This window comes from Ranitomeya imitator, chromosome 1 (assembly GCF_032444005.1).
Source record: "Ranitomeya imitator isolate aRanImi1 chromosome 1, aRanImi1.pri, whole genome shotgun sequence".
In the NCBI taxonomy this organism is placed as follows: Eukaryota; Metazoa; Chordata; class Amphibia; order Anura; family Dendrobatidae; genus Ranitomeya; species Ranitomeya imitator.
Genome location: NC_091282.1, coordinates 1117748614 through 1117770582, shown reverse-complemented (window position 1 = coordinate 1117770582; position 21969 = coordinate 1117748614). Strand labels below are relative to the sequence as shown.

Here is a 21969-nt window from a genome sequence, read left to right as displayed (position 1 = left end):
CGCTCAACCCTACTCACCACTCAAGACTCCAATGCTGAACAAAAAGCATCTTCAAGCATGTTAAAAGTTTGCTCAACAACATTTAGACAAGCCTCTGAAATACTGAGAGAATACAGTCTTGTCAGAGGAGACAAAAATTTAACTCTTTGGACGCCATAAAACACACCATGTTTGGAGGCCATATCACCCTAAAAACAACCTTGCCAACAGTGAAGTTTGAAGTTGGGACCATCATGGTGTTGGGCTGTTTTTCATCATACGGCACTGGCAATTTTCATATAATTGAAGGAAGGATGAATGAACTAATGTACCAAAACATTATTGCTGCTATCTACCAGGATTATGAAGATGAAATGAGGGTGGACATTACAGCAAGACAATGATCCTAAACACACAACCATGGAAACTCAATTGGTTTCAGAGAGAAAAAAATAAAGCTGTTAGAATGGCTCAGCCCATCACTTGACCTGAATCCAATAGAAAATTAATGGAACTAATGCTCAAAGTTCATAGAAGGAGCACACGGGACATTCAGGATTTGAAGAGTGTTTGTGTGGAAGAATGTGCCAAAACCACAGCTGAGAAATGCATGCGACTAGTTTCTCCATACAGGAGGTGTTTTGAAGCTGTCATCAACAATACTGGCTTGTATGAAAAGTATTAAATACATTTCAAAAAGTATGTTCAATACTTTTTCCCTGTGTCATTTCTTATTATTACACATAATTTAATTTATGGACATTTATGGCTGTATTTCTTTACTAGTGTGGATTAGATGGACTGTAACCGACATTTGGTGAGAATTTAATGTCAATAGCACCTTTAGAAATGAAGGAAAGTATTTGATCCCTTGCTGATTTTGTAAGTTTGCCCTCTGACAAAGACATGAACAGTCTATAATTTTAAGGGTAGGTTAATTTTAATAATGAGAGATATAATATCAAAAATAAAATCCAGAAAAATCACATTGCATAAATTATATAAATGTATTTGTATGTTGTAGTGAGAAATAAATATTTGATTCCTATAGCCGAAGAATTTACAGGAACTGGAGGCTTTTTGCCAAAAAGAGTGGGCAGTTTTACCATAGGAGAAAATAAAGAACCTCATCCATAACTACAATACAAGACTTCAAGCTGCCATGGATGTTAGAGGGGGCAATACACTCTATTAAGAAATGGGGTATGTGAACTTTTGATCAGGATCATTTGGATGATTTGGGTTGCCATTTTGATTTAGAAAGAGAAAACACAGTAGTTTGACAATAAATGGCTTTACCCAACCACCAACCATGAGTGTAGAAAAAGTTTTGGTGTTATCATTCATATTATCTGAAAAAAGACCAAGAAAGCAAAACTTCCGCCGGGGTATGTAAACTTTTGAGCACAACTGTAACAGTGGTGTTCTCAAGTCATCATGGCTCCTTCAGTGGTGATAGGTGATGCTCTCTGTGTTACTGCACAGATCACACACCTTAGGTTGAACCTGGACCTACTAAAAATGAGAAGTAAAATGTGTATAATGCAAATAGGACATTTGTAACCAGTTTTTCTATTGCTTACTTTAAACTGAGTTATTACTGCTTTATAGGTGTATAAATTCTTCATTGATACAGAGACTCTGAAGGACAATAACTAATGCAGGCACATTTTCCTATTTGTGTCCTCCATGGCTTTCCACGGAGAGCACACAGTTTTCTGACAAATTCATAGGTATGGGATAAAATATGACCTTCCATGTAGATCCAATTTACCATTCACAATGACTACACATACTGTAAACTATAGGTCCATGATGATTAAGATGAATATTTTGATGTAGACGGTGTAATGATTAAATTCACACTAAGGATTCTGGATTTAGCAACTATAGTAGTACATTCTCAGTTTCACGTGGCTGGAAGTCACTTGCATGTCTTTTTGAACTTCTGACTCGACATAAAAAATTCTCTCGTTGTCAGCATCATTGGTTTCTGTGATTCACACAGGGAACATTTCTACTTTTTTCATGTGATATTGGCCAGCTCATTCACATCATATATCTGTTTCGTTTTGAATATTTTAAAAATGGACACCAATACAAAAAATGTGCTAGGCTCATCATATGGAAATGTATATACAGTATATATATTATTTTTATTGTTCCATATATGTTACATAGTATATATATATATATATATATATATATATATATATATATATAAATAAACATACAAAGTTAGACATTAAAAATACTGTGGATAGGCGGGCAATGATGCCAGTCACACAAGTAAGATGTGTCACAGATCATATAAAGATTTATATTACATGTTATATATACATAGTTACAGTATTGAGAATGGATACTCAAGTAAACATATGAGCTCAAGAAGGGTAATACGAGACTAACAATAAAGAAAAAAATAACGAATACGCGGTGGTGTCACGTGGTTCTAAAGATGCATTGTGGCTTTATGGAAGTCACACATATCAAGGAAAATGCACAGCATTTAACACCAAGCTTTGATGTTGGGCGCATATTCCTTGATAGGTGAGGCTTCCTTAAAGGGAATCTGTCACCAGTCTTTGCCACATCATCTGAGAGCAGCATAATATAGGCAAAGAGAAGCTGAATCCAGCGATGTATAACTTAGATTACTGGGTGTAGCAATTCTGACACAATCAGAGCTTTTAGAATTAGATTGAAGCAGAGCTGAAAAAGCTAGCCCCGCCCACACCCGACTCACCATGTGCAAAGTCCATAGACAGTGAGCTGCTATCAAAGGAGGGGGCGTGTTGGACTAATGAAGTCCATCAATGTTAACCTCTTAGTCATAAATCCTTCACACAACAGCACGCACTTTGACAAGAGACACATCCCTGAATTCTGTGTTTCAGCCTCTATCTACTGCTGTCTTCAGATTACAAAGCAAAAACCCACTGACAGATTCCTTTTAACACCACTTTGCATCTTTATCCGTTCTCAATGTTGTGACTATATATATTATGTAATATATCTCTTTACTTGACTTGTGCTATATCTTACTTGGGTGGTTGGTGTCATTGCTCACCTATCCACAGTATTTTTAATGTCTGACTTTTGAATGTTTACTTTATTATCTTTTAAATATTGTGAAATAATAAAAATTAAACTATATATACTATTTCATTTGTTGAACTTTGCACATTTTGTGTATGTTTCTTAAAATTATTGTGCATATTATTTCTTTTCTTTTAGCTCTTAATGCTATTGTAGGTGTGAGTATTTTAAATGATAAATGCCATCACATTTCTAGAGTATGGTAAGAAACAATGATTACTAATGTACCTCTGAGTCCATACATTGCTGTGGCTCCTGCTATGCCTCGGTCGCCCTTGTCTCCTTTTGGTCCTGGAGGACCTGTAATACAAAACACAGAAATCACATTGTAGGAGCATAAAAACTATGTCAAATGAAAAGTGAAGAGGTTCCACAATCTGGTCACCACTGTCTACTCTCCAAGTATTACAAATGTTGTTTATTACATATGAATCAAAATTAAGTAATGTCTGCAGCAAGACAAAATGGGCCCATATGAGGCACTACATACATATTAACGCTTAGCCTTCACATACCTTGAGCTACTGGTTCTAGTCTTAGGAGCTCTTCAAGAGTTAAGCGCATATCCATAGATATCATCTTTAGACAAATTTGAGTCTTTGTCTCATTGTCTTTTATAACATCTACTTTTTATCTCTGTTTGGATCGTTCCTCAGTTCTTGGCTTGTTTCTAGGGTTCTCTCACATGAACGTATACAGGTCCTTCTCAAAAAATTAGCATATAGTGTTAAATTTCATTATTTACCATAATGTAATGATTACAATTAAACTTTCATATATTATAGATTCATTATCCACCAACTGAAATTTGTCAGGTCTTTTATTGTTTTAATACTGATGATTTTGGCATACAACTCCTGATAACCCAAAAAACCTGTCTCAATAAATTAGCATATCAAGAAAAGGTTCTCTAAACGACCTATTACCCTAATCTTCTGAATCAACTAATTAACTCTAAACACATGCAAAAGATACCTGAGGCTTTTATAAACTCCCTGCCTGGTTCATTACTCAAAACCCCCATCATGGGTAAGACTAGCGACCTGACAGATGTCAAGAAGGCCATCATTGACACCCTCAAGCAAGAGGGTAAGACCCAGAAAGAAATTTCTCAACAAATAGGCTGTTCCCAGAGTGCTGTATCAAGGCACCTCAATGGTAAGTCTGTTGGAAGGAAACAATGTGGCAGAAAACGCTGTACAACGAGAAGAGGAGACCGGACCCTGAGGAAGATTGTGGAGAAGGACCGATTCCAGACCTTGGGGAACCTGAGGAAGCAGTGGACTGAGTCTGGTGTGGAAACATCCAGAGCCACCGTGCACAGGCGTGTGCAGGAAATGGGCTACAGGTGCCGCATTCCCCAGGTAAAGCCACTTTTGAACCATAAACAGCGGCAGAGGCGCCTGACCTGGGCTACAGAGAAGCAGCACTGGACTGTTGCTAAGTGGTCCCAAGTACTTTTTTCTGATGAAAGCAAATTTTGCATGTCATTCGGAAATCAAGGTGCCAGAGTCTGGAGGAAGACTGGGGAGAAGGAAATGCCAAAATGCCTGAAGTCCAGTGTCAAGTACCCACAGTTAGTGATGGTGTGGGGTGCCATGTCAGCTGCTGGTGTTGGTCCACTGTGTTTCATCAAGGGCAGGGTCAATGCAGCTAGCTATCAGGAGATTTTGGAGCACTTCATGCTTCCATCGGCTGAAATGCTTTATGGAGATGAAGATTTCATTTTTCAGCACGACCTGGCACCTGCTCACAGTGCCAAAACCACTGGTAAATGGTTTACTGACCATGGTATTACTGTGCTCAATTGGCCTGCCAACTCTCCTGACCTGAACCCCATAGAGAATCTGTGGGATATTGTGAAGAGAAAGTTGAGAGACGCAAGACCCAACACTCTGGATGAGCTTAAGGCCGCTATTGAAGCATCCTGGGCCTCCATAACATCTCAGCAGTGTCACAGGCTGATTGCCTCCATGCCACGCCGCATTGAAGCAGTCATTTCTGCCAAAGGATTCCCGACCAAGTATTGAGTGCATAACTGAACATTATTATTTGATGTTTTTTTTTGTTTGTTATTAAAAAACACTTTTATTTGATTGGATGGGTGAAATATGCTAATTTATTGAGACAGGTTTTTTGGGTTATCAGGAGTTGTATGCCAAAATCATCAGTATTAAAACAATAAAAGACCTGACAAATTTCAGTTGGTGGATAATGAATCTATAATATATGAAAGTTTAATTGTAATCATTACATTATGGTAAATAATGAAATTTAACACTATATGCTAATTTTTTGAGAAGGACCTGTACATTAGACAAGTGATAAGCGATGTTTTGTCGGATGGCACTTAGGCCACTGTTATTCTATGGGGCAGTGCAGATCAGCATTATCTTTCTCATACTATTTAGCATGAGAAACAAAATTTGCTGCATGCTGATATCCGCAGCGCAAATCGGATGTCACGCAGCCATTCAAGTCAATGGGTGTGTGGAAATTATCGAACTGTACTCGGATGACATGTGAGTGTAGTCTGATTTCCACGGACACACAGAATGAAGAAGATGGAGATATTTTGTTCTCCATCTTCTCCATGACTGTGCTACAATTCTCTCATCTGAGAGAGTCAGATCACACCAAGCTGGCACGTGGATCAAAATCGGATCGGAGTTTGATCAGAGTGTCATTACCATAACCGATCTGATTCTCTTAGATGAAAAAAATGTATATTAGTGTGATTCCCGCCTTAAACTCCTTAAATTCTCTGAATTTCTGGACACATGACTGCACTGAAAGAGCTTCTCCCTCATTCATGCTGCCTGTGTTTTCGGTATCATTAATCACCTGATTCGTTATCTGTAAACAATCACTACTGATTTATCTTTCCTCATTCAAATACTGGGCAGAACAATGAGACCTTTCCAGATTACTCTAGAATAATCTTCAAGTATCTATTTTCTTTGCAGCATTAATTTTGCATGATCCAATTAAGAGCGATATGTAAGGATTAGTGATGAGCGAGTAAATTCATTGCTTGGGTTTTGCCGAGCACACTTGGGTGGTTTCCGAGTATTTGTTATTGCACGGAGATTTAGTTTTTGTTGACGCATCAGCATGATTTACGGCTGCTAGACAGGCTGAATACATGTGGGGATTCCCTAGCAACTAGGCAACCCCACATGTACTCAGGATGGCTAGCAGCTGTAAATCGTGCAGCTGCGTCAACAAAACTAAATCTTCGAGCAGTTACAAATACTCGGAGATCACCCGAGCATGCTCTGGAAAACCCGAGCAAGGCGTATACTCGCTCATCACTAGTAAGGATCACAATCAATGTTGTCAGATGTGAATCTTCTGATAAAAGGATAGATGTATCCAACACTCATTCCAAGGTTCAATTAAAAAAATATGTTTATTAGATTAATGAAAAGTCAGCGGTACAAAAATGTGAATCAATGTCTGTAGACTGTAACTGGAAAACTTTCTGAACTGCCTGGCTAAAAAGGATTTTCCTCTGCAGTTTGAATGTGTCAATCGTGGGCAAAAAAGTTATCCCTTTAGAGTAGTTTCAAATGTACAGATCTGGCAAAAATTAAGAGACCACCACATCAAAACTCTGTCATAGGCAGCCCAATCGCCAGACCCAATCCCCATTGAAAACCTCTGGAATGTAATCAAGAGGATGATGGATAGTCACAAACCATCAAAGAAGAACTGGTTAAATTTTTGCGCCAGAAGCAGTGTGATAAACTGGTGGAAGAGCCCCAGATTTAAACAGGAAACCCTACAGAGACCAAAGACGGAGGGAGGGGTGGCATTGCCCAATCCGTAGTTGTATTTTTTGGCCTCACAGTGTCAGCATTTCAAGGGATGGGGAGATGGGTCAGGTGGGACGCGGGCACCTTGCAGCCTGAGATCATTGATTGGGACGAAGGTGTTGAGCGAGGGCCTAGAGGGGGGACATTTCCGTGAGAAAGGTTCTAAATTTTGCACTGTAAAGCTCATTCACAAGGTGTGGGATAAAGTTAAAGGAATTAGGGGTGTACGGGCACTCACTAGATTCTCACCCATTTGGAACAATTGTGTCCTACAAGAGTTTAGACAGATGGAGGGATTTCATATTTGGAGGGAGGCAGGCATCTCTCGGATGGGCCAGATTTTACATCAGGGTAGAATTAGAGACTTTGAGGTATTGCAGGAAGAATTTTTACTCCCGGACTCTGAGATGTATCAATACCGTCGTCTTTCTCATGCGTATCGGGCACAGTGTAAGAGAGGACCTGTTGAAATCCAGGTGGATCTTATGCTGGATTTTATCCTTGTAGGGGGAGGCACGAAGGGGGTGATTTCGGGAATATATGAATTCCTTCTATTCTCTTTTCTGGCGGAGCACCCTATTAGAGCAAGGGCGAAATGGGAGGCTGACCTGGGGGTGATTGATGATGACCGATGGGAATCAGTATTGGATTATGTGCCCAAGATATCAATGAGCGAGCCTGGTAGGCTGTCACAATTATTTGTCATTCATAGGGCTTATAGAACCCCGGACATGTTATTTAAAGCCGGATTGAGGCCTAATTCAGAATGCCCTAGATGCTCGCAGTCCGAAGCGGGCATCCTTCATATGTTGTGGCAGTGCCCTAGGCTGTCCTCCTTTTGGGTGGTGGTGTTGAATAAAGTGGGATTGGCATATAGTTGTACTGTGCCTCGGGATCCTCTGGTATGTGTTTTGGGCTATGTGGAGGAGGTAATAACTGATAAGTTGTATAAAACGGTTATAGCTAGACTGTTATTTATTGCGCGAAAGTTGATCGCCAAATTCTGGATTAGGGAAGAGCCACCAACAAGGAGAGACTTTATGAAGCAAGTGGACCATATCATTGCTTTGGAGAAGAGTATCTACGTTAGGAGGAACAAGATGGACCTCTTTGACAGGTTGTGGAGCCCGTGGCTTGAATTAATGTGATCTGAAGACCTTTTGCCCCAATGGAAATATTTTTTGACAAGTCATCTTCCTCTTCTTGTACTTTTGTATGTGATAGTTTAGTGGGGGACGACTCTTGACAGGTCTCTAGAGGGTGGGGGGAAGGGGGGGGGAGTTTGGTTTGGGACTAAATAAGTTTTCTAACAAAAAAAGTATTGTGTATTTGTATATTGCTGACAACAAACTATTCCTTTTATTGTTTATGTACAATTTTGATGGTTTAATAAAAATATCTGATTCAAAAAAGAAAAACTGGTGGAAAGCATGCCAAGATACATGAAAGATGTGGTTAAAAATCATGGCTATTCCACAAAATATTGATTTCTGAACTCTTCCTGAGTTAAAACATTAGTATTGTTGTTTCTAAATGATTATGAACTTGTTTTCTTTGCATTATTTGAGGTCTGAAAGCCCTGTGGTTTTCTTATTTAATTTTGACCATTTTTCTTTGTCAGACAAAAAATACAAAAATTATTGCTTGGAAGTTCTGAGACATGTTGTCAGAAGTTTATAGACTAAAAGAACAATTTACATTTTACTCAAAAATATACCTATAAAGAGAAAATCAGACAAACTGAAAATTTTGCAGTGGTCTCTTAATTTTTGCCAGAGCTGTATATATAAAATATGGAAAAAAACAAGAAAAAAAAAATTATAAAAAAATCTAAATTCTAAGAAATGTATTATCTATACTGTTATGACTGCACAAAAATATAGTTATTAAAAAAATAAATATAAATGGTCAGTCCAATCAAAGTAATAAATAACAGTAGAAAAATAAACATAAATATATGGTCAAAAAAACAATAAATACACAGGATCATCACATTACAGAAATAAAACCATCATAAAAATGAAGAAATATAAGATGGTTAATTGTAAAAAAAAAAAAAAAAAAAGCCGCTGCATGTGAGCAGTGACTACAATGTACAGTGTATATATTAAAGCAGCATGCAAACAGTGATTATAAAGAAATTGATCTCACCAAGTAATACATTATTATTATTTATTTTTAGAGCACCATCGATTCCACAGTGCTGTACATGACACAGGGTTACATATGAAATACAAATATAAATGATTAAGAACAAATTAACAGTGAGAGACTGGTATAGAAAGGAGAGGGACCTGCATTTGTGGGATCACAGTTTGCAGGATAAATGGGAAGGAGACAGTAGGTTGTCAAACCCTCATGATTCACAAATTTATCATTTTGAACCATTGATGCTTAATGAATCTAATATATGGCAATTTGTTTATTGAACCTTGAATCAGTGCTGGATAGATCTGTCCTACATTGTTTGGAATCAGCTGTCTGCTTCTTGCTGAACCAAACCAAAGTTCGGTTTCGGGTACCAAGGTAACCTAAGTTCATAGCAGCTATTTCTCTTGCTCTGCAAGTTCCAGTGCTGAACTGTTGAACGACTATGAGTCCAGCACTCAGCATTCCGGTATTCCTCAGTCCAGCACTCAGCACTCCGGTATTCCTCAGTCCAGCACTCAAGCTACCATGAGACCAGATGGGTCTCCCGACAGCTGTAAGGCCTAGATGCCTCATAGGAAACTTTAAGGAACATTTTAAGGTTACTGGAGATTCCAGCTGCTGGAACACCTGGATGCTGAGAACTAAGGTTAGCTTGGGTGTGTTTTTTTTGCAGTACTTGTTAATAAATTAAAAGAAAATGAATACAACAGTATGGGGTCCTTCGCCATTGTTATAACCAGTAGATGGAAAGCCGACGGCTGGGGGCTGATGTTTCCCAGGCTATTAAAATTGTTTGACAGGCTTTATTCATGATTATAGAAAGAAACCATAAATTTAATACTTAATTGATCAGAACTTCACCTAGCTAAGCTATATGATGTTCATTCAATGGGTGTGCTCAATACTGATATTCAAAGCATTCTCTGTTATTCAACCTCTGTATCCGATCCGGACTGATCTCAGATATATGTTCAAGAATAGTCAAAGTAAATTATCAGTCCTTTTTTGGTTATACATTAGGAAATGCTTCAACAGGCTATGGTTAAGAAATTGAGTAACCAGATATCTGCCATCCGGCAAGATTGCCTTGCGCAGGCGTGTACTACGGAGGACATAGAATGAACTTCAATCCAATATTGTGGCCAGCATGCAGCCAGCAGGTAAGGAAAGGGTGAATCAAACACCCAAAAACTCAGCCCATATGACCAAAAACCCATCCCGCCAAATTCAGGTGACAGGTTCCCTTTAATTTTACGATTACCATTATGATTACAATTCCGACATGGATCGAAAGGTAAGTACACCAGCCTCATGAGATCTAAAAGATCTAAGTAGTAATATATGCAGTTTGTATTGTGAAATCTGGTGATAGAGTTGCTGTAAATCTATGGATCTTTTGGATGGTTATTTTCCTTATACAGTGTAGTAATAATGGACGCTGCTCTGTGGTCTCTTTCTGTGACTAGTAAGTCTTCTTTTGAACAATATTGTATAGTAGCTTATTATTACAAAAAAACAATATTCTATAGTAAGAAATAAAAAAGCTTTTACCATTATTATTGCTCAGATTGTGCGTGTTAAAAATCTTACCTTGAGTTAGTGTTAAGTTTTTTAATGTAATTGACTGTTCCCAGTCTTTTAATTTGAGGTCATTAGTGACTTGATTCAGTATTTTCACTTCTTCTTTCATTTCTTGTTCCAGGATAATATATTTCTCATTTACATTAGTAAAATTTATGGAAGCATTCTGCAAATACATGTACTGTTGCCCAATTTCCTTTAAATAATAATAAAAAAGTAGAAAATATTAAAAAGGTAATATTAATTTTTAAAGGTTGAAGTAACAACATGTGATTTTTGTGATTTTTTGCTGTATTTTTTTAAATAAAATTTGTGCACAAAAATGGCTCGTGTTATTTTAACCTTAAAGGGATTTTCTGGTTTTGGAAAAACCTTGTCCACCAGTTGCAGTTTTTTTACATTTTTTTGTTTTGTTTTTATGTTTCACTTTGAGCTGTTCCCGCTTCTTTAAACAGTAACCATTGTTTTTATTTCTTCATAAATCTATAGTACACATGAAAATAAGAAACTTTGTAATATATCTTAATCAAGAAATCTGCTTCTTTCTCCTTATGGACTGATCAGTCATTAACTGAATTCTCAAATCACAGGAAAAATCTATCTTCATTGAATACAGATTTTCTAATTACTGAAATAGGAAATGGCAGTTAGTGCTCATAAACTTCTATGGAGAACTGTAAGTGATGTTTGAGGAGAACTTGCAGCAGAATGTCTGTGTCTGGCTAATGCTCCTCCCTCTTCTCTTTTTCATAGAATTTTTAAATCACCAACTGTCATCTCCCATCTCAATAATGGGAAAGTCTGTCTTCACTGGATACAGATTTTACCCATGAATTGAGAGTGAAAGAACAGTATAGAAGGAAAAATAATCAGATTTAATAAGACATATTACAAAGATGCTTACCTATCTATTGATTTCTGAAATAAAATTGAAATGACAGTTACTCTTTAAAGGGAAGGTGCCATCAAAAAAATTTTTTTTCAGCAATTGAAAAAATGTAAAGAATTAATGTTTAAATTTTCTTAAAAAATATTATCATTTGTTTATAATTTAGTAAAATAGGAAAAATAATTTTAAAATGTTTGGCATTTAGACTTTTAAACACTAGGGGGAGCAGCTAATGAAATTTGACAAAAACCTGGTGTACAACTAGCTCACATTACTGCACTGCAGTAATTATGGGCGGAGTCTGCTGACATGTGTGATGTCTCCTCTCCTCCCCTTCTGGGTGTTTGCTAAGGAATAAGAGAAGATGATATTCAGGAACCCAGTGAGCAGCCATTTTGTTGATGACTGCAGAGTAAGGCTGGGGTCACACATACGCTAGATACGGCCGAGTTTCGCAGGTGAAAACCCAGCAGTACATGGAGCTGCACGCACCGCTCTGGAGTGCCAGAGCTGGGTTTTCACCTGTGAGACTCGGCCGTCTCTCTTGTATGTGTGATCCCAGCCTTATACTGACAAGTAGACAGTCACAGAGGATGGCAGGCAGCAAGGATTCTGGGAGATATATGGTGGAGGGAGCAGGGTGAAAGCAGCACGGAGTATTTCAGGAGAGCAGTGTGCTGGCGTATGGAGGCACTCTGTTCTGTGTGTTGAGCTGCCAGGGATTGTACATAGAGCGCTGTCTTTTACACACATGGATGGACCGTCTGCTTGTCTGCTCCACTGAAATCCAGGAAACATTTCTGTGGATTGATGGCCTGTTCTGATGCAGACATTGCATGCTAAGACCCCATTCCCCTCCTCGGCTCCTGTCCTGGCAATGTGTGAAAGTGAGGCAACAGGCGCAGTCGGGGTGACGCTGGGGGGAAATGTAGCCATATAGTAATGATAAAAATGAGACCCCTCTCTTCAGCTGCCTCACCAGCCCTCCCCTGAAGGCACCTAACTGGAGGTCATGCTGCCCCCTCTATTACCCCAGACCCATGTGCAGGTGCTCAGCCAGAACCACCCTAGAATGGATCCCCTTTCTGAAGATAATACTGCCATAGTGTTCTCACATAATACCGCCATATACTTCACACATAATACCACCATATACAGTTAGGTCCATATTTATTTGGACAGAGACATCATTTTTCTAATTTTGGTTATAGTCCTTACCACAATAAATTTTAAGCAAAACAATTCAGATGCAGTTGAAGTTCAGACTTTCAGCTTTCATTTGAGGGTATCCACATTAAAATTAGATGAAGGGTTTAGAAGTTTCAGCTCCTTAACATGTGCCAACCTGTTTTTAAAGGGGCCAAAAGTAATTGGACATATTCAATAATTTTAAATAAAATGTTCATTTTTAGTACTTGGTTGAAAACCCTTTGTTGGCAATAACTGCCTGAAGTCTTGAACTCATGGACGTCACCAGACGCTGTGTTTCCTCCTTTTTGATGTTCTGCCAGGCCTTCACTGCGGTGGTTTTCAGTTGCTGTTTGTTTGTGGGCCTTTCTGTCTGAAGTTTAGTCTTTAACAAGTGAAATGCATGCTCAATTGGGTTGAGATCAGGTGACTGACTTGGCCATTCAAGAATATTCCACTTCTTTGCTTTAATAAACTCCTGGGTTGCTTTGGCTTTCAGTTTTGGGTCATTGGTCGTCGTTTCATACTACAAATGGACAATCAGTTTTGCTGAACTTAGCTGGATCTGAGCACACAGTATGTCTCTGAATACCTCAGAATTCATTCGGCTGCTTCTGTCCTGTGTCACATCATCAATAAACACTAGTGACCCAGTGCCACTGGCAGCCATGCATGCCCAAGCCATCACACTGCCTCCGTCGTGTTTTACAGATGATGGGGCATGCTTTGGATCATGAGCTGTACCACGCCTTCACCATACTTTTCTCTTTCCATCATTCTGGTAGAGGTTGATCTTGGTTTCATCTGTCCAAAGAATGTTCTTCCAGAACTGTGCTGGCTTTTTTAGATGTTTTTTAGCAAAGTCCAGTCTAGCCTTTTTACTCTTGATGCTTATGAGTGGCTTGCACCGTGCAGTGAACCCTCTGTATTTACTTTCATGCAGTCTTCTCTTTATGGTACATTTGGATATTGATACGCCGACCACCCGGAGAGTGTTGGTCACTTGGTTGGCTGTTGTGAAGGGGTTTCTCTTCACCATGGAGATTATTCTGCGATCATCCACCACTGTTGTCTTCCGTGGGAGCCCAGGTTTTTTGCATTGATGAGTTCACCAGTGCTTTCTTTCTTTCTCAGGATGTACCAAACTGTAGATTTTGCCACTCCTAATATTGTAGCAATTTCTCGGATGGGTTTTTTCTGTTTTCGCAGCTTAAGGATGACTTGTTTCACCTGCATGGAGAGCTCCTCTGACTGCATGTTTACTTCACAGCAAAACCTTCCAAATGCAAGTACCACACCTCAAATCAACTCCAGGCCTTTTATCTGCTTAATTGAGAATGACATAAGAAAGGGATTGGCCACACCTTTCCATGAAATAGCCTTGGAGTCAATTGTCCAATTACTTTTGGTCCCTTTAAAAACAGGGTGGCACGTGTTAAGGAGCTGAAACTCCTAAACCCTTCATCCAATTTTAATGTGGATGCCCTCAAATGAAAGCTGAAAGTCTGAACTTCAACTGCATCTGAATTGTTTTGTTTAAAATTCATTGTGGTAATGTCTATAACCAAAATTAGAAAAATGTTGTCTCTGTCCAAATATATAAGGACCTAACTGTACTTCACACATAATACCGCCATATACTTCACACATAATACCGCCATATACTTCACACATAATACCGCCATATACTTCTCACATAATGACGCCATATAGAGCTCACATTATCTCGCCAGTGTTCTCACATAATATCGCCATATAAATCACACATAACGGAAGAGAGAGGAGTGCATAGGAGAGGATTAGATACATGGCTCAATAGACAGTATCACACAGGATAGGTTCAGATACACGGGTCAGCAGACAGTATCACACGAGCAGATTAGATACACGGCTCAGCAGACTATCACACAGGAGAGGTTTAGATACACGTCTCAGCAGACTATCACACAGGAGAGGATTAGATACACAGCTCAGCAGTCAGTATCACACAGGATAGGATTAGATACACGGGGTCGGCAGACTGTATCACACAGGAGAGGATTAGATACATGGCTCAGCAGACAGCATCACACAGTGTAGGAATAGATACATGGCTCAGCACAGTATCACACAGTATAGGATTAGATACATGGGTAAGCAGTCAGTATCACAGTATAGGATTAGATACACGGCTTAGCACAGTATCACACAGAATAGGTTTAGATACATGGCTCAGCACACTATAGGATTAGATACACGGCTTAGCACAGTATCACACAGAATAGGTTTAGATACATGGCTCAGCACAGTGCAGGAATAGAAACACCATTGTCTAATGTCCTAATGAGCTGCAGTGAGAGGCAGGACAGGAGCAGCACAGAGCCTCCCCCTCCCCCCTCGTTCACCTCTGCCGCTCATAACGACATCAGCCAGCAGCACTTCATCCTCTCTAGATAGAGATTACAGCCAGCACAGCAGACAGCATAGAAGAGACAGGGAATGCCCTCTGGTGTGAATGGGGAGACAGATAGAGCTGCCCCTCCAACATCGCCGCTCTCACGTGGAGCTCACAGATACACAGCAATCACAGCTCAAGAAAGATGGCGCTGATCTCCTGCCTCTGCTGTGATGTGAGGACAGCCCAGGGGGTGTGGCCAGATCACAGCAGGGAGCAGCTCAATGATAGGTATGGGGTCGGCATCCGACCGCAGATGTCTATGCCCAGAGCTGCCGTATTTGCAGAGTGTAAGTGTCGTGCAGCTACACTTACACTCCTGCAAAGCAAAATGGCGACGCCCAGTGGCTGAAAAAATAATTAGTAATAACAAAAGATATTAAAGGTAAAAAAATTAATGTTGTATTACAAATAATTGTTTATATAAACAATCATTTTTAATGCAAAAAAAAATTGTGGGACCTTCCCTTTAAGCTTCTGATGAAGCATTTGAGGAACTTCTCTAGCATGGACACATTTGTAGGAAATCAATAGCTTTGTACATTTATTTGGTAACCGTATAACGTGACTGAGTCCTGCAATATTTCCAGCTTTGCATAGTCATACGCATTAAGTTATTAAATGTCCAATATTGTGTCTATTTTATATCGCATTTAATGCACTTAAATTAAGAAATAAAGTAACTTTGCATATGGTCTTCATTTGTAATATCCAACCATGTTTTGTCAAGGCTCCTATATAGACGTGTTGCATTGGTTGCAAACTGCAATCAAACCCTTTTCGGGTCTAACACTCTCTTCCAAATGTGCTCTACTTTTTCCTTGCAGACCAATTGTGCATTAGCAAGAAGTAGAGGACCGATGATAGTGAATAATATTATAGGATTAGGCTACGTCATCTGTGTAGTCTGTAAACAAGGAGACAGACGTAGCAGGAGAAGAAAATTGCATATTTATTAATCAAGACACTCTACAAAGTTCTTGAATTAAACTCTTGAGATTAATGACATCAGATCACAATTGTTAACCAATTTTCAGTTTCTGATGTGAAAATTCATGTGAGAAAGACATATGGCTGCTATATTTTATGGCACTTGTAGTGCTTTGTGTGTAGTTAACTTACCTCTTCAATGAAATAGAACTTTTCAGAAATGGTTATATTTATGTCATGCATTTTTACTTTGCTGTCATCCAATGACGCTGTTAGGAGCTTGATCGTATTTTGAACATTTTGAACTTGATCTTCGTTTTTCTTAGTCTGCAGAGCGGCATTATTCATCATTTCATTTAGGTTTTTCAGTTCTTCTGAGTTTAGTGAGGCTTGTGCTTTGCAATTTGAGAGGTTTTGTTGTAACTCTTTTATCATCTGAGTGTAATGATGTCTGTTCTCTGTCTCCAGTTCAGTCTTATTTTTTTCACCATGAATTTTTTCTTGTACATTTTGTTGACTCTGTTCAAAAACAGCAGAATGTCCTACAAAGCAGGAGACAAAACAAGCACATAACGCACACTTTATACTTTACATTGTACAGTCGTGGACAAATGTTTTGAAATTGACACAAATTTCAGTTTCCACAAAATTTCACCCTCCAGTGTTTTTAGATCATTAAGGCCACATTCACATGTTCAGTATTTGGTCAGTATTTTACATCAGTATTTGGAAGCCAAAATCAGGAATAAGGAAAAAATACAGAAGTGGTGATGTGTTTCAATTACTTTTCCTCTGATTGTTCCACTCCTGATTTTGGCTTATAAATATTCACCAAATACTGAACTAGTGAGCGTTACCTTAGAGATTTCTATAATTTCTGAAGCCCAATTATAAGCATTTCATAAGTTTTTAACCCCCTAGTGACATGTGCCGTACTAGTACTGCTCTGGGGCAACTGCATTTGTGCCACGAGCAGTACTAGTTCGGTGGTGCGTTCACCGCGGTCTCAAGGTGAGCGCCGCGGTGACTGTGTGTGGGTGTCAGCTGTATCTGACAGCTGACACCCTGCAGCGATGCTCTTGATCGCTGCTATCACCGATAGTGGGCATTTAACCCCTCTGATAGTGCTGTCAGTAGGGACAGTGGCATAAAGAAGCATCGCGCAGGGAGGGGGCTCCCTGCGCTCTCCCACTGAAACAACGTGATGCAATTGCGTTGTTCTAGTGGTCTCCATGGAGACCCCCGGTGCCAAGATGGCCACAGGGTCCTTCCGGGTCCTGCAGGGAGATGGCTTGCGAGTGCCTGCTGAGAACAGGCACCAGCAAGCCTCCTTCACTGCCTGTCAGATTGCTGATCTTACACATTGCTATGCAAAGTGTCAGATCAGTGATCTGACATGACACAGGGATGTCCCAACTTGGGACAATGTTATAAAATTTTTAAAAAAAATTATAATGGCTAAAAATATTTTTATAAAAAATGCCCAAATAAAGAAAAAAAATATATATTTTTCCAATAAATTCATTTATTTATGTAAATAAAGGAACCAATAAAAGTACATATATTTGATATCGCCATGTCCGTAATGACCCGCTCTATAAAACTGTCCCACTAATTAACCCCTTTAGTGAACACCGTAAAAAAAATAAAAAACGAGGGAAAAAACAATGTTTTATCATCATACCGCCGAACAAAAAGTGCAATAAAACGCGATCAAAAAGTCGGGTATAAATAAAAATGGTACCACTGAAAACATCACATTGTCTCGTAAAAAATAAGCCACCATTAAGCTCCATCAGCAGAAAAATAAATAGGTTATAGCTCTCAGAATAAAGTGATGCAAAAATAATTATTTTTTCTATGAAATAGTTTTTAATGTGTAAAAGCGCCAAAATATGGAAAGAAAATATGTAAGTGAGGTATTGCTGTAATCTTACTGACCCGAAGAATGAAGCTGCCTTACCAATTTTACCACATGCAGAACGGTGTAAGCACCCTCTCCCCCCAAAAAAATTCAGGAATTGCTGGTTTTTGTTCATTCTGACTACAAATAAAATGGAATAAAAAGCGATCAAAAAATGTCATGTGCCCGAAAATGGTACTAATAAAAACATCAACTCGTCTTGCAAAAAACAAGAAGACCTCACATGACTCTGTGGGCCAAAATATGGAAAAATTATAGCTTTCAAAATGTGGAGATGCCCAATCTGTTTTTTGCAATGAAAAAGCATATTTTAGTGTGTAACAGCTGCCAAACATAAAAACCCGCTATAAATATGTAAATCAAACCTCCCTTTATCACCCCCTTAGCTGGGAAAAATAATAAAATAAAAAAAAAGTATTCATTTCCATTTTCCCATTAGGGTTAGGGTTGGGGCTAAAGTTAGGGTTAGGGTTGGGGCTAAAGTTATGATTAGGGTTGGGGCTAAAGTTAGGGTTAGGGTTGGGATTAGTGTTAGGGTTGGAATTAGGGTTAGGGTTGGAATTAGGATTAGGGTTGGAATTAGGGTTAGGGTTGGAATTAGGGTTAGGGTTGGAATTAGTATTAGGGTTGGAATTAGGGTTAGGGTTGGAATTAGGGTTAAACGTGTGTTAGGGTTAGGTTTGTGGTTAAGGTTTTGGTTAGTGTTGGGATTAGGGTGAGGGGTGTGTTGGGGTTTGGGTTGGAGTTAGAATTGGGGGGTTTCCACTTTTTTGGCACATCAGGGGCTCTACAAACATGACAAGGCATCTGAACTCAATTCCAGCTAATTTTGCATTGACGGTGCTCCTTCCTTTCCGAGCTCTGCCATGCACCCAAACAGTGGTTTACCCCCACATATTGGGTATCAGCATACTCAAGAAAAATTGCACAATAACTTTTAGAGTCCAATCTCTCCTGTTACCCTTGGGAAAATAAAAAATTGGGGGCAAAAACATAATTTTTGTGAAAAAAATATGAATTTTTATTTTTGCGGCTCTACATTATAAAACTTCTCTGAAGCACTTGGGGGTTCAAAGTGCTCACCATATATCTTGATAAGTTCCTTAGGGAATATACTTTCCAAAATTCTTTCACTTGGGGTGGTTTCCACTGTTTAGGCACAGCAGGGGCTCTCCAAAAGCGACATAGCATCTGATCTCAATTATAGTCAACTTTGCATTGAAAAGTCAAACGGTGCTCCTTCCCTTCCAAGCTCTGCCATGAGCCCAAACAAAGGTTTACCTGCATATATGGGGTATAAGCGTACTCAGGACAAATTGTACAACAACTCATGGGGCCCAATTTCTCCTGTTACCCTTAGTAAAATAAAACAACTTGGATCTGAAGTAATTTTTTTGTGAAAAAAAGTTAAATGTTCATTTTTTTTAAACATTCCAAAAATTCCTTTGAAGCACCTGCAGGGTTAATAAACTTCTCGAGTGTGGTTTTGAGTACCTTGAGGGGTGCAGTTTTTAGAATAGTGTCACTTTTGGGTATTTTCTGTCATATAGGCCCCTCAAAGTCACTTCAAGTGTGAGGTGGTCCCTAAAAAATGGTTTTGCAAATCTTGTTGTAAAAATGAGAAATTGCTGGTCAATTTTTAACCCTTATAACTTCCTAACAAAAAAATTGTTTTCAAAATTGTGTTGATGTAAAGCAGACATGTGGGAAATGTTATTTATTAACTATTTTGTGTGATAAGGCTCTCTACTTTAAGGGTATAAAAACTAAAGTTTGAAATTTGCAAAATTTTTGCCAAATTTCCATTTTTTTCACAAATAAATGCAAGTCATATCGAATAAATTTTACCACTATGAGAAAGTACAATATGTCACGAGAAAACAATGTCAGAATCACTGGGATCCGTTGAATTGTTTCAGAGTTATGACCTCATAAAGTGACAGTGGTCAGAATTGTAAAAATTAGCCTGGTCATTAAGGTGAAAACAGGCTTCGTCTCAACTTCTATGGACAAATACATCAAAGTTATGGAAAGATTCAATATTCACAGCACTGACCCTTATTTTTCAAGGCATCTGCACTTTGCATTGGCAGCTGGATATCAGCTTCTGGGCTAAATCCTGACTGATGGCCACCGATTTTTACCTAATCAGTGCTTGAATTTTATCACAAGTTCTGTGTTTTTGTTTTCAAGATTGAATACAGGTTCACAATGGGATTGAGATCTGTGAGTTTCCTGGCCATGGACTCAAAATGAGAAAGTTTGTTCACCAAGCAACATAACATTAAGCCAGTCCTCTAGTGCAATCCCTTGACTATCTGCAAATTAACTTTCTCTGATGAAGCGCTCTTTTAGATTCAGTTAAAGAAAAGGTAAGCATCACAATGGATCCTGTGTCATCCCAACAGCAAAGCATCCTGAGACAATTCACCTGTGGGACTGCTTTTCATCCAAGGGATTGGCTTGGCTTACGAATTTGCCTACAAACACTGCCAGGAATAAAGGGGTGTTATCTAAATGTCCTCAATGAGAATCTTCTCCAAACAATCCAGGAGCAATTTTGATGGTAAACAAGCAAAGTGCCATGTCGCTAGAAAAAAGTGATAACTTAGGGTACCGTCACACTATACGATTTACCTACAATCACGACCAGCGATATGACCTGGCCGTGATCGTAGGTAAATCGTAGTGTGGTCGCTGGGGAGCTGTCACACAGACAGCTCTCCAGCAACCAACGATGCCGAGGTCCCTGGGTAACCAGGGTAAACATCGGGTAACTAAGCGCAGGACCGCGCTTAGTTACCCGATGTTTACCCTGGTTACAAGCGTTAAACTAAAAAAAAACAAACAGCACATACTTACATTCTGGTGTCCGTCAGGTCCCTTGTCGTCTGCTTCCCGCACTGTGACTGCCGGCCATAAAGTGAAAGCACAGCCGCTGTTTACCCTGGTTACAAGCGAACGCATCGCTGGATCGCATCGCTAGATCGCTAGATCGGTGTCACACATACCGATCTAGCGACGACAGCGGGAGATCCAGCGATGAAAGAAAGTTCTAAACGATCTGCTACGACGTACGATTCACAGCAGGATCCCTGATCGCTGCTGCGTGTCAGACACAGCGATATCGTAACGATATCGCTGGAACGTCACGAATCGTACCGTCGTAGTGATCGAAATGTTATAGTGTGACGGTACCCTAAGTGGCTTGAAGAAAACTACTTTGAAATTTTGGGTCTATGGTCAGGAAACTCACCAGATCTCAATCCCATTGAGAACTTGTGGTTAATCCTCAGGAAGTGGGTGAACAAACAAAAATACAGAGTTTGTGATAAACTCCAAGCACTGATTATGCAAGAATGGGTTGTCATCAGTCAGGATTTGGCTCAGAAGATGATATCCAACATGCCAAGGTGAAGGGCAGAAGTGTTAAAAAATAAGGATCAATGCTGTAAATATTCCATCTTTGCACAAATTCGATGTGTTTGTCAATAAAAATTTAGAAACTTGTGAAATGGGTATAATTTTACTTCAGTAACCAGTGACAAATCTGAGTAGAGGATCTAGAAACACTGACAAAGCAAACTTTGCGAAAACTAAAATATGTGTCAGTTTCCAAACTTTTTGCCCACACTGAATATACAGTATACAATACACAGACAAAACACTTAACATCAATTAAAAATTGTTAAACAAATAATATTTTTTTGCATCCTCCATGACAGGATATGAACACCTTCCAATATACTGTGTAATGGGTGTACTGGTGGAACAATGGTCTGCAATGTTGCCTTGCAGCACTGAAATCCTGGTCTGAAATATCAGCTAAGAACAGCTAAATGATTTTGAATGTAGTTATATCTGCATTGAATTTCATTCAAGTCTAAATCTTTACAAAGCCTACAGAAAATACTGCACACAAATAATATAGGGACATGTTGTTTGGGAAATTTCAGAAGTGCAGCCTCAGGATAAA

At 39.1% G+C, this 21969-nt stretch overlaps 1 protein-coding gene across 2 annotated transcripts in view; it reads right to left on the bottom strand.

The window, feature by feature from the left end:
* MSR1 (macrophage scavenger receptor 1) overlaps window positions 1–21969 on the bottom strand; it is a 95137-nt gene that overhangs the window by 52534 nt on the left and 20634 nt on the right. For both annotated transcript variants that reach the window (XM_069744423.1, XM_069744424.1), the window contains exons 4-6: window positions 16262–16611; window positions 10638–10824; window positions 3307–3378 (exon numbers count right to left, since the gene is read on the bottom strand). In XM_069744423.1, the coding sequence (XP_069600524.1) occupies window positions 3307–3378; window positions 10638–10824; window positions 16262–16611 (609 nt within the window). The remainder of the gene's footprint in view (window positions 1–3306; window positions 3379–10637; window positions 10825–16261; window positions 16612–21969) is intronic.